The sequence below is a fragment of the Amyelois transitella genome, chromosome 12, assembly GCF_032362555.1.
Source record: "Amyelois transitella isolate CPQ chromosome 12, ilAmyTran1.1, whole genome shotgun sequence".
NCBI classification, from domain to species: Eukaryota; Metazoa; Arthropoda; class Insecta; order Lepidoptera; family Pyralidae; genus Amyelois; species Amyelois transitella.
Genome location: NC_083515.1, coordinates 4670372 through 4684776, shown reverse-complemented (window position 1 = coordinate 4684776; position 14405 = coordinate 4670372). Strand labels below are relative to the sequence as shown.

At 34.3% G+C, this 14405-nt stretch overlaps 1 protein-coding gene across 1 annotated transcript in view; it reads left to right on the top strand.

Moving 5' to 3' along the window:
* Positions 1-3470: 3470 nt before the first annotated feature.
* The window catches only part of LOC106142437 (uncharacterized), a 41995-nt gene continuing 31060 nt past the window's right edge, over positions 3471-14405 (top strand). Inside the window, exon 1 of the mRNA XM_013344186.2 lies at positions 3471-3699. Coding sequence (XP_013199640.2) covers positions 3597-3699 — 103 coding nt within the window. The 5' untranslated portion in view covers positions 3471-3596. The remainder of the gene's footprint in view (positions 3700-14405) is intronic.

Sequence of the window (14405 nt, the reverse complement as noted above, 5' to 3'; positions counted from 1 at the left end):
GTAAAATGCGACTAAGGGATAGGCTTGGATAACTTGGGATTCTTTTTTAGGCGATGGGCTAGCAACCTGTCACTATTTGAATCTCAAATCTATCATTAAGCCAAATAGCTGAACGTGGCCATTTAGTCTTTTCAAGATTGTCGGCTCTGTCTACCCCGCAAGGGATATAGACGTGACCATATGTGTGTATGTATGTCGTATTAACCATTCGCCGGCCCCCCTTATCCCTCACGGGGTAGATAGAGCTATTCATGGCTTAACAGTCGAATTGAGATTCAAACAGAGACAGGTTACTACTTTCGCTTTAAAAAGAATCATCACTAGAATAATCACGCCCAGGAAAACGAACTGGTAAAAAACTTCAATAAATTACAAACAAGGTACAAATTTTGCTGCATTACTTGCGACGTAATCCTAAGAACTAAGTTTAAGTAGCAGTACGTTGCACCTCTCTCGAACTATGAGCCGAAGTTTGAGCCGCATGTTCATCAAAGCTGTACTTAGGTTTAGTGATAATAGTTTGTGTAGGTCTTAGGATAAGTACACATTATTCTAAAGTAGCTAATGCTGTCAAAATCGACAGTTAACCAGGAGGAGAAATGTTATACGTTTTAGTGCACATGTTGCAATTAAGGTGAATTTAATAATTGAAAAAGAAAATTAAATGTATTATACATATAAGAAAAAGGTACTACAATACAAAAAAGAATAGGACCAAAGATATGTGGTTCTATTTTAAGTGCATTTTAAAGTTCTAAAGCATGTACAAACACTTGATACTATTTTACGATAATGTATATTGATTAATTCACAATTTCTAACGTTACTTTCTACAACGTTACATAAAATAAATATTTGAGAGAGGAAATCTTGATAGTGGAATATAAATAATTCAGTGTGTATATTAACTTGAAACGTAACGTGTAAACTTGTATGTTGTTTTCTCACCAGAGTCGACTTCAAAGGAATATTAAAATACTTCATCAAAATCATATATTTTGATCGTTTATTTCGTATCTTTGTAGCACTTTCGTAGCAAAGCTACGTCGTAGTCAAGTGCTACGAACTATACATATTTTTACTTAAACCTAATATTGTAAATGTGAAAGTACGTTCGTTGGTTTATCGTTTGTTCAACTCGTCATAAGTGATAGACCTCAATTTATATATAGGTATATAATAAATATTCTAGAAAAAGGCGTATGGTACCTTTCCTCCCGGTGGAAATTAAAGCTCTCGCAGTATTTGGAAAAATCCTGTATTCCTATGTAGAGGGCACTAAAGACACGCGGGCGAAACTATGGGTAACAGCTAGTATAATTATATTTATTAGCCGTTGCTCGCATCTTCATATATACATTTGTTGTTTGTTTAAAGCATTGCGAAAACAGAAGTACTTTTACGTCCTTCTCATTACCGCTATACGTGTGGGAAATATCATAAAGTTTGGTCAATAGTCCCACATCTGATTTGTAATACTTGCATATTAAAATTTGTTATGGAAATAATGGACCTTCAACGATAGAAATATCTTATTACAGTCGACATACATACACATAAACTTACTTAATCTGTTATTCCTTGGGTTTATATGTATGTATAGGTAGACAATGGGTTAGATTTATATCCCATCACTTTTACATCTACTTGTGAACGTACAACAAAATAAGTAAACTACGAGCATTACATCCTTTTTCTTAGCAATCAACAAGAATTGTGACTTCACATTCGTGTGAAATTACCCGAAAACGCGCGATTGAGACCATAAATTTTATTTGTAATGGAAAGAGTGTTGCCAGCGAATCATACAAACGACGTGTCCTTTCTGTGCTATCGAAGTATCTTTGGCACGCGGGAGCTTCACAAAATAAAGTAAGTTCAGAAGCGTAATTATCACTTCGAATCTTTTCGAAACTGTTGGCTCTGTCGTTTTCTTAAGGGATAAAAACTTGAACGTTTGTTTGTATGTAAAAATAAAAAAAATAAGTATTGTGTTCGATATATAAATGATCTTAACTATTTTTTTTAACCTACCTCTTCAGGGAGAACACACCCATGGTAAGCATCAAGACTGTGATGAATGGGATAGCAGACCAAACTTGAGTACTGTATATTAATTTACTACTCTATTATTATATGTATATCTAAAATCTGCAATATTTTTGTTTATCCAAATTTTATTCATTTTGTTTAGGTTTATAAGAAATAAATATAATATAGTAACCACTATACAAATGAACGCCTCAAAATCAATGTGGAAGGGTACATAGATGAATGAAATAAGTAGGTTCATTATTTTTGTTTTCTTTATTGGGAATTTGAGTGCGTTCGATGTCAATCTGCCTATTAGTAAGCAATATGCGGTATAAGACGGACACAAGGTTAAATAATGCCGATTTACTCTTGCCTTTAAAGTCTGGTTAAGGTTTGGTATAAATACTTCTATGTACTCATTAATTTGCTCCAACTTTCTGGCGTCGGCATTAAAATGGCATGCCTGGCTGCTCAGTGCACTGCGCTTTAATTAAATTATCATTTAGGATCGCCCTATTGGCGCTAATTCATTGGGCCACGATTATTACTGTATTTTAGGAAACTGTAGGGACTTAATAACTTACAGCGTATTTAATAATTGTTGTGATTTGAGAATCTAAATTAATAATGAATCTATTTGTAACATTTAAAGATTAAATCTGTATATATATATATAAATAAATAATACAGTCAAAATAAAACTTTCAATAATATTATATTAAAACTTTAAGGTACTTATTATCTCAAGACGAAATAAAATCGTATACTTTAAATATTACCAAAAGTGTTTCACAAAATATCTCAAAGCTTTAGGACATTAAAACAACAAGACTAAGAAACTTTCTTGACCTACCAAAAGAATGAAATGTGGCATGGACCCCGACTCAATAAGGTTGTAAGTTATGATCTAGACCCTAAAAAGTTCTGAAGCACTTTTGTAAAATATTATAGAATGAAAATGGCTCTCAGTTTTAGGTGCGTAAGGCGGTATGGACTTCGTAATAACTGTTTTCGATAAAAAATAAAAGTATGATTTCTATCACATGGCGGGACCAAATAATTCTATTACAGTAATTATAAAAAGAAAAAAATGCTGTTAGCCCAAGAGCGGTAGGATTAAAAACTGTGATAGATTGATTAACCTTAACCGTTAGTACATCGACGCCCTAGCTGAGTTTTATAGTATACCTACCTATAAAGAAAACACAAACTAAAAACAAAACTATAAATGCGAACACCGAATTGCAGCTGCCAAAAATCAGCGTTAAAAGAGTAACAGAATATTTTCACGAGTGGCCAACGAAGTCATTCAGCGAATTTTATTTTATTAAAATCAAATAAACACGACGCGGGCCACGCGGAAACAAAAATAACACATCTAGGCGGGCTCGCTGTGAATTTTAGTTTCAGCATGGGCATTCGCTTTGCGTGCCCACCGTGATCATATTTGAAACATTTTTGGTCAAAAAAATGTAAAACGCGGCCCGCCATCTAGTTTTTAACGAAGTTTTCCTGCACCAGATATTGTGTTAGTGGGTTTTATCCCGTAAAAGTGTAAGAGCATGTTCAATAATACTAGCATCAGTTCGTGTAGAAGTGGTGAATCCAATTATGTGAAACGGGATGGCAAAAAAATAAAGTTTAAGGAGCAACGAATTAACTCGTGTAAGTTTGTTTATCATTTTGTCTAGTGGATAATGTTTTGGCGAGTGTTTATATGGACGAAAAAACCAAAACAAGACATTAGTGAGAATAGACATGAAAGTAGTATTCGTAAACGGAAAATTTAATAGCTTAGAATATATTAAGGATTTAACTGTTAACTGGGATAAGGGAAGGCGTAGAATAAAAGCTATTTAATAAAATTTAAAAACTAAAATACGTATACATGAAAATGATCTATACAAACTTAGTAAACCTCTTTTTGAGCCAGGAGTAAAATAAACATTAAAACCTGTCAATACTACGCACGGAGGGCACAAAATAGCATTATTTTCGAAACAATTTGATTCGTTGTTGTGGCAACAATTTTCCATCTCGGTTATTTTATCCACAATCCGCAATTTAATTATCTAGAGATTGACAATAAAGAGTTCTGTGGTGAATTGGTACTAAATAAAAATTGTGTTCCTGTATAAATTTCATTCTTAAAGTATCCCTGAATTTATTATAAATATTTGTGACCGAAGATACAACTTCTTTTGTTTTTCAAAATATGATATTTTCTGAGTTCTTTTTCGTTCTTTTTATTGTTTATTTGCTTAAATTTTAGCCTCTCATTTTTTTTTCATCACCTACTTTTTAATAAGTCATGTTTCTTTAGTGTGATAAACCAAACCTGTAAATAGGTGAATAAAAGTTTATATTGATTAAATTCCAATATATTGAACTGGTATCAAATAAAGGTTTCGAACATCCCCAATCTTTGCTCTAGGATCACAAACTTCAAACGTAAGTATTATAAAAGATTAGGGTCGGATCATTCATTTTGGAAATCCCAGAAGTAAATCAGCAACTACGAATGGTGTTTCACGTACGTTGGATGTTACTTTGTGACTTCGATGAGGTTTACGCGAATTTTTACGGTTATTACACCGATTCCAATCTTCATAACAACTGGACCATTTTGATTTAGTACACGGATATACTTCTGAATGTGGCTTTTTTATTTGACAGCGAGTAATGTTATTGGTTTTATTCACATTTGGAACAAATTGTGAGTCTAATCTCGATATTTCTATTACAAAAGTACCGTATATGTTGCAGTATCATTACAACTTACGATGTCACACACAATTTGAAATTCCTTAGCCACTAAATCACTTTTGCAGTATATAAAAGTATATTAAGTGAATTCAAGTTAAATACAAATTAAGTGATTATGGTATAACTGATTTTAAACTTTTGCGTTACAATACTATTTATAAACACTACAATAATTATTATTAAACGCGCACGTAACGTATGTACCTTTGTTTTATCTCGAACTTTGCAAATAATGTTACAATGATCCATGGTCACCGAGCGACTACGTGTGATTACGGTAAAAAATGTAATCAATTGTAAAGGCTTATAAGCGAATTCAGTTCGAATCCCGGCCAGGGTATGATGAGAAAATAACCTTTTCTGCTTGGCCTTACTGTAATGTATGTATCAAGCCTTGGTCACCATAAATACAGAATAAAAATTGTATTGCATAATGACTAAGAAGTCTTTTCTCTGAGCACTAAATAGTTAAGCTACCACCCATAGAGTGTGAAAAATAAACAACAAACAATTTCACAGCCATAATACTATTATACGACACGACATTATCTTTTAACTGGTCAAAGTTTCTCCCCCTCACCTATATTTTTCTTATCTTTTCTTTTAACGTGTGTAATAAATCTTAAACGCTGAAATAAAATTGTGACAAACAAACATTACAAGTATTTTCCACAAACAAGTAGCTACTTTCAAAGTCCTTACGTTCGTCTTATGCTGTTATATCTTCTGGATATTTATGGGTGCAACGGTGAACTTTCCCTCTTACATGGGTATTTTAACATCCATTTCTTATTGGAGTAGGGTTTTGTCAAACTTTATTTGAGTTCAGTCATAAGTGAAATTTGAAGTTTAATTGAATAACACAAAAATAGTTCTTCTGGCCCGTTGTCTAAAAGAATATTACCAAGATCGAAATTTTAAGTTTTCCCTTCTTTTATGAACTGCGCGGGGGAAAAGGAAGCAGTTGTACATGAGTTTGTGTGTTTTCTTCGCCACAAGATCTGCATGGTAGACAAAAAATAGAAAAGGATACACAGTTAAAAGTATATTCTAATGACGAAAGCACAATGTATGGTATCTTCAATTAAAATAACATAAAAGTTTAGACTTGAAAAAAAATATCTTTTTTTATAATTAACATACATATGTTTATCACGTCTTTGTCCCTTACGTGGCAGACAGCGCTAACCGCATTGAAAAGACTGAAAGGCCATGTTCAGCTGTTTGGCTTAGTGGTAGAAATGAGATTCGAGAAATCGCCTTAAATAAGAACCACAAGTTTAGAAGCCTATTTTTAGTCGCCTTTTACGACACCCATGAGAAAGAGATGGAGCGGTCCTTTTCTTTTTTCTTTTACTGCCGGGAAACACACGACACATTATTTTATTATTGTTTTCCTTAAAATACCGGGAAACGAAACTATTTTTGTAATACTGCCAGCTTTACAGCCACCGAGGTTACAAATAACGTAGTTGTAATAAAATATCATAGCATGAGCGCAATGTCTGCATTTAAATGCTGTAGCTAAACTTCGCTTGGATTTTCTTCATGGGAACGGGCTGGAAAATTATCATCCAACCGAGAAATTAAAGTATCCGTGAACAGCATAAAATTAACTAACTCTGCCTGGCTTGCCAGTGTAAAGGTCTTAAGGTGTCGGCGGATTTCCCTCTCACATTCACTAACTTATTTCCATTCCATGCACTTGGATTTGCACACTTAATTAAATTAAAAGTGTGTTAATTAGAAGAGATTCGGGCTGGTTTTTGATTAAGGCTGTGGCCAATTGTAGAAATACAAAGTATAGGTCTACAGATAAAAATATTGTGTATTAGTGTTGATTTTAGTCGAGTTCGTTTCCGATAGAGAAAAAATATTATTTGTTTGAAATTTACTCTTTAATTATATTGTAGGAGAATTACGGATAATAGCAGTTATAACTATAATAAAAAAGATCCTGAGAAAGGTATCAGACTGGTAGCTGACTGTTTATTCACGTGTTACTACGGCCTTGGTCGGAGTGGGTCTGTCAAGTTTTTTCAAGTAATATTGTCGACTTAACTCAGCTCCGCAAACTAGCCTAGCTAGGGAAGCTAATCTTTTGATTATGGTATCCATTTGCTTGAATCAGCAGCCCCCGTAGCATAGCACGCGCGACACCGATTTTATAGCGCGACTATAACTATCGCTGTCCCGTTTCACGTCATAATAAAAAGTGAAATATCGATAGATTTATGATAAAAACATCACCGCGCGCGCCATGCTGCTGCTAGGAGTCCCTATGTTTGCAGTTTGTGTTTTTCATAACCATAAGTGCACCCACAGCATGATGTATCTTTCAACAGCATGTTAGCTTTTACTCTTGTAGACCCAGGTAGCTTTGAAACTGAGAATCGATCCATAAAAGAGCTATTTGAATAAACACAAACACAGGTACACTGTTAGTCTATTTTTCTATCCCGCAACTACTGTACGTTCAGTATTGGAACAAAAATTATAGTTATTCGAAAGGAATTTACATTTTAAAGGATGAATGTTTGTGTATTTAAAAGAATGCTACAATCTGTTTAGTTTGTGTCTGGCTGGCTATATGTATGTGTGGAGTTCTTTGTTTTACGTTAAGTTATTTTATCTATTCACAATATTACATGTTGCAGTTAAATTGTTGGTTTGTGTAATGCTGAGAATTTAAAATTCGGAAAAACGTCGTAATTAATATTATGCAATATTATGTTATAGAGTAAAATGTTTACAATATGTTACAAACAAACGTGCGTGGTTTCTTGGAATTTCCAAATCCCAGTTTGGGAAGAAAATGAGGTAAATGATTTTCTTTAAATTAAAGAAAGTTCACAAGAGCACATTGTTTCATGAATAAAAATGGACTTCTTCTCTATACTACCCTATTACTAACGGGTTTGGGAAATACATGAAGTAAAAATTGGTCAGCATAGGAAACGTCACACTACCGCGACATATTTTCGTCCAGCGTAACTTGTTATGCAGTTGACTATACTTAATCGTTGTAAAAAATTATGGACAACTCTAATAACTGCACAAGTCATCATCCTGGCGTTAAATCCGGTTGCGTCCTAACCTCGCCGAAGAAGAGGCTGGGGTCCCCTTATGACCGCAAAAATAGTTTTGCGGTCATACCCTGGGTCCCTTACTTACATAAATTTAAACTTTAGTAGCCCATCCTGCTATTATTACAAATGCAAAAGATGTGTTTGTTACTCTTTCATGCAAAAACAACTGAACGGCTTTTCATAAAACTACGCAGTCACATAGCTTAAAAATTCGAATAACATGATAAGTAAAAAAATATAGAGATATAAGACGGAATTAGTCGCAGGCAACAGCTTTTTAACAAATAATCTTTATAACGAAAGAAAAGCTTACTAAAAATTATATTCATCACTGAGCTTAAAATAGCCATCAGAGAATGTTATCTTGTATCACCCTTTCACTCCATGTTGTTTATAACAGAGTCCGGATACTTTGTCGGATCGCCATTGTTTTGGAACTAGAAGTTGTATGGTCCAAGTCAAAACAAAAGGTAGGGTTGATAAAAACCAGCGATTTTAAATCTCGTAATTTTTATTTATTGCTGACTGTTGTTGCTTGTGTCTTCGTTTACGTAAAAAAAAGTTTATCATGATAATACCTAATTATATGTACTAGTTACCAAAAATTTATTGAACATACATACATACATATAATCACGTCCATATCCCTTGCGGGGTAGACAGAGCCAACAGTCCTGAGCGGACTGATAGGCCACGTTCAGCTATTTGGCTTTAAGATAGAATTGAGATTCGAACAGTGACAAGTTGCCAGCCCATCGCCCAAAAAAAGAATCTCAAGTTTGTAAGCCTATCCCTTAGTCGCCTTTTACGACATCCATGGGAAAGAGATGGAGTGGTCCTATTCTTTTTTGTATTGGTGCCGGGAACCACACGGCACTAAAAATTTATTGAAATATGTATGTAAACTACAACACACCCTACTTGACCATGTGTCCAATATTAAAATGACGTATGATCATACAAACTTGCAACTCCCATTTCCAAATATGCTTTTTAAGCGAACGTCTCCTACCTTCTTGCCATTTGATCTTTTTTGTTTTTGAGATTTCGTGATGAGTAAGTATATTTCGCTTTCATATATAGATAAAGATGATACGGCACCCTTCCTGAACGAGTCAACTCGCACTTAACATGTTATAAAGATTTCCTTTAAACTAAGCCTCTGCCAACGGCTTTTTACATATACACAACAATTATATGCTTGCTTTAAAATTGTCATAAACAAGCCTTTATTACTATTGTTGCTTGTTCCAAACTGCTAATTACACCGGTTAATTAAGAGTTTTCTGTACCACACTTCAAGGATTTATCACAAGCGTGTTAAGGTGTTGTTATTGTTAGATAGGGTTGGGTTCGTAGAATTAGGAATATTATAAGACTATAGAAGAGGTAATTACCGGTAAATGAGGTAACCACCACTATAAGTCGTCATAAAGTTTTTATTTTGCATTTCTATTTTTAATATTACTTGTCAGCCTTACAACTGTGTGTGATTCAACGCGTCTACCCATGATTTCTTTTTCAAATGCAATATGGCTTGTACCGATGTCGTAAAAGATGACTAAAGAAATAGAAATATTCATGTAGTGTACCTTTCCAAAAATCTAATATAGGTAAGGTTCCCCTGCATAGGTGAAGGTTACACGGGAAACGCTTCTTTTTAAAACTAGTCCAGGATCAAAGGCACGTTCTCACTAGAAATGTGAAGATTTAACCCGAATTAACGCCAGGACGAAGAAGGCTATATATTTGGCAATTCTATTGTTTTATATTATTCAAACTGCTATGGTTAAGTTAGTCAAGCCGACGAAGGTTCTTCAAAAGCGTTATCTTCGTTGAGCGTAGGTTACTGTCCTTTATTTAGTCACCCTTGCTTTGTTTTTAACTACGCCTTTTCAAGATTATTTTTTTATTTCTAAAGCTTATTTACAAGTTAGATCTTTATTAGTTTTATCAGTAGAAGGAATTAAAAAAAAATATAACTCGTGTAATATAAATCCTCTGAAGATGTTAGGTAATACTTTTTGGTATCTCCTTACCCCTTAGGCTAATCCTTTGCTTGGAATAATTTGTTACTGTCATTTATATTTTCCTAAAACAATTGCAATTGTTTCAACGGTGCACCTTCTGCCACTATGCTTTGGAGTCTAGGGTCTCGATATTTCTCTTTCCATTTTGTCCGGTCTGCTGTATCATTTTTCCTGATATCAAAGCCGGATTCCTTCAGCCTGCCCTATCTACCTAAATTCGAGAAATTTGTTCATTTATAGTATGCTATAGGCTTCTACCAGAGGTGAATGTACGAGTAAAGGCGGCCTGCTGCATTTCATGTTCTCAAAATCACCATAAATTTAAATTTCTTCAAAGCAATAGCAGTCATTATTTAATTGCAAGATATCCCTTTCATTTTAGTGAGAGCAGGCTAAAAGCTAATCCTTTGCAACAAATTTCGCAATATCTAAACCATCTAATATTACTATGATAATGTGAACACATTCGCCAAGCCCGTTAAAATGTCATTCCGATTCAAATAAAGATTTTAATGCACTAAAAAGATCTATCGGAGCGATCAATAGGAATATGAGGGGGACATAAAATAAAATTGGATGTAATAAAAGGGGTAATACCTGGTGCGGCCGGGCATATCGCACTGGCAGAGCCATAAGGTGGGGCTAGAAAACATGCGGATATGAGTGGATGCAACTATTGTACGAGGTATTTCACACACACACACACACACACTTTTATTTGTTGAGTAAAAAGAGCTAATAGACACATGACTTGATTGAAATACTCCAATTTAACTGAAAATTGGGAGTCTTCGTCAAATGAGTTTAACCTATATCATTTTTTAAATTTGGGCTCTGTCTACCCCGCAAGGGGTATGTATGGTATGATGATGCTTATATGAATGTATTTTTTAAATGTTTACTTTTGTTTGTATTAAATAAAATCAATAACAAATAAATCTATCTTGTGTATAAATTTCCTTACTGTGAAGGTTTACATACATACATACATATAATCATGTCCATATCTCTTGCGGGATAGACAGAGCGAACAGTCTTAAAAAAATGATAGGCCACGTTTAGCTTAATTATAGAATTGAGATTCGAATAGTGACAGGTTGCTAGTCTGTCGCCTAAAAAGAAGAATTCCAAGTTTATAAGCCTATCTCTTAGTTAGTGCGACATCCATGGAAAAGAGATGGATTGGCCCTATTCTTTCTTTTCTAATGGTGCCGGAAACCACACGGCATAGTTACAAATCGTGATATTTGTAATTTTAATTCTATCACTAAGTCATCTATCTAAACGTGGCATTCGAGTGATCTTTTAACTTACATGTATCCGCTGTTCTCGTGGCTTTCTATCAGTTAAATGTGCAGAGTCGATGTCGACTGTACCCGCAGCCTCAGTTCCACGGTTTATGTCGTTAGGTGCTCTCGAGCGTTTTTCGCAATCAGAAATCACTGTCTTTTTTTTTCTATTTACTTTACGATGTTCCAAACGAAAACTGTTTAGATTTAGAACTTCTAAATGTATCTCATGTTTTTGTTTTAGACCGAAATGCATGAATTTCGTGCTGGTTTGCCTTCGAGTCTTGAACGTATAATTGGAAGAATAATGAAATTGAATTTTACAGATAAGCTGTACCTAAGCTCATTACGACTGTAAATCCTAAGTTTATAAACCATTCCCATGATTAACTTTTACAATCAAGGCTAGGAGAGAAACACACAATATGTATATGTATTTACGCTACCAAACCAGCACCAAATTCATGTAGGTATTTCAGTCTTAAACAAAAACATTCTTTGCCAAGTATTAATTTACGTTGCTAGTCAGGCAAGGACTTAAATAGTACATACATACATACGTCACGTCACGTCACGTCTATATCCCTTGCGGGGTAGATAGAGCCAACAGTCTTGAAAAGACTTAACGGCCACGTTCAGCTATTTGGCTTAATGATAGAATTAAGATTCAAATAGTGACAGGTTGCTAGCCCATAATTTAAAAAAGAATCCCATGTTTGTAAGCCTATCCCTTAGTCGCCTTTTACGACATCCATGGGAAACAGATGGAGTGGTCCTATTCTTTTTTGTTTTGGTGCCGGGAAGCACACGGCCTACTTAAATAGTTTTTATAGAATTGTATAATTTGACAAAACAAGAGTGTACTTAAATTTATCTTTGTCTACAATTTAGTTGTCTCATATTTCATATCGTAGCTAAGTATCGATTCAACCGTTATTATAACTTTATACAACCAATGTTGCGCACAGTGTGGTTGTATCCGATCCTCAGTCTCAGGTGCGCAACTTCGGTCGTTACCTCTAATTTGGTATTTGACTTGTTCCAAGTAAATCTGGTTAGTTTTTTTTTTAAACGTATAAAAAACAGATTATGTTTTATTTCAAACTGGTGATTGGGTACGATCAGATAGATAGGCTATAATAATAAGACTCTAAATAATATTTCAAATATAGAGTACGCCGGCGGCTCTGTTTGCACGTTGCTAAGAATCCCGTTGATTTATGTTTAAAGTATTGTCTCAGTGCACTCCTAGACTACATAAGGAACCTATATGCCAGGTTACAAGTCTCTTTACACAGCCGTTTGGGCTGTACATTCATATGTCAATCAGTCAGTCATTAAATAATCTCTTTTATATATTTAGATGATGAGGGCTATGCTAAACCAATCTATGGATCTACCATCTCCCGCGTCTTCCTATAAGACGTACTTGTCGTTTTGTTTAAATGAAAAGATGATTGAGATTGAATGAAGAAATTAAACTTTACGATAAAATATTGCTTCTCAACTATATTATTAAAAAATCGTTTTAATAATAGGCAAATGGCAATAATTTATGTCAGTGTTATGCAAAATACTATTATGGCGAACCCATTGGGATAGGATTCTGTTTTTTTATGAAGTAGAAGGAAGAAAATCGTTTTTGTGAGGTGTTCTCTGGAGCTTATGCCCGCGTCAAATAAATCGTTTTATTATGTCAATGCACCCCTTTTCGTTTTGACATGTAATCTGCATATTTTTAGTCCATTTCTGTATTTTTATTCAAATATATCTATGTTTCGCAATATTATGAAGAGGATGCTGTCCTTATAAATGGACATAATTATTATGAGTTATTTTAATAGAATACATTTACTTATTATACGATAATATTTATACAATAAACTAGCTGTTGCCCGCAACTCCGTTTGAATGTTATTGGAACTACGAAGGTTAAAGTTATTAAATTTACAAAAATACACCAAAATAAATTTCAACGAAAATTGGCATTACATAGGATATAATTTGGATTAACAAAAATACTTTATATCCCGAAATTCTCATGGCAGTGAATCCTTAGAGCACATAGTTATAGTTGACAGCAAATAATTATTAATCCGTACTTATATAGAACAAAGATTTGTATTTTTGTTTGTTTTATTACATATATCTACTAGTAAGTAAACGTCTAATTGCATTTTAATTGAATTGTAAATTAATGAGTTTAAATTACGCCAAAACACTTTCACGATAGAAATTTCCGTCCTCCATTAATTTTATTACAATTAATCGGGTAAGGTGATTACCAGAGCCAATGATATGGCACAAAAACGTTTAGTATATAGCCCGGGTTGGTGCCGTACCAAACTATTTCAGGCCCGCTCCGAACAGCTATAGCCATTTTCATTAACGATCGCTATTTGTATTGAATACAAACGTACCAAATTTCTATGCCTTTTAGCTTCGCAGAGAATGTTTGAATATACAAACAAATAATCACGTCTTTATCCCTTACCGGGTAGACCGAGCTACAGTCTCGAAAAGGCTCACGATCAAATGTAATGCTAAATGATAGTATTGTGATTCAAAAAGTGACAGGTTGCTAGCCCATTGCACAAAAGTCCCAAGTTTACTAGCCTTTTTTCATTGACTTTTATAATTTGCAAGGGAAGAGAAGCAGCTTGCATACCTACACCAAGTGTGCCTCGTATTCACTTAGAGATTAGTATGAAAGCTGGCACTAGACTAATGTGACTATTTGCTTAGTCGCTTTACGGTATCAATGGGAAAGAGATGGAGTGGTTTTATTCTAAAGTGACGAGAATCCTGAATATATGCTCTGCAACATTCGATACTGACTCGAGAGACGTTGAGCTTTTAAGTTGAGGGTGTAACCAGAAATGCGCAATGGTTACATTAAAAATGAAGAAAAAGAAACATTTTTGACCTGGAAAATTTAATCTTGCATAATTGGCCAATGAAAGAAGTCTACGGAAAACTTCACAAAGGCCTATCCTTTTGTTGAGTTTTTTTTTTGGCACAGACGATACAAAATTTTATTCAGTTAGAAATATTTTTCCCTGTAACACGAAACCTTGGCTTGAAAAGTTCCACAAAAAGTCAGATTGGAAAACGTTTTAATTATGAGAGGAATGGCGGCGCAGCGCCATATTACTTTAGAAGTATGCCGATCGCTGAATACTCGATAAAATTATGAA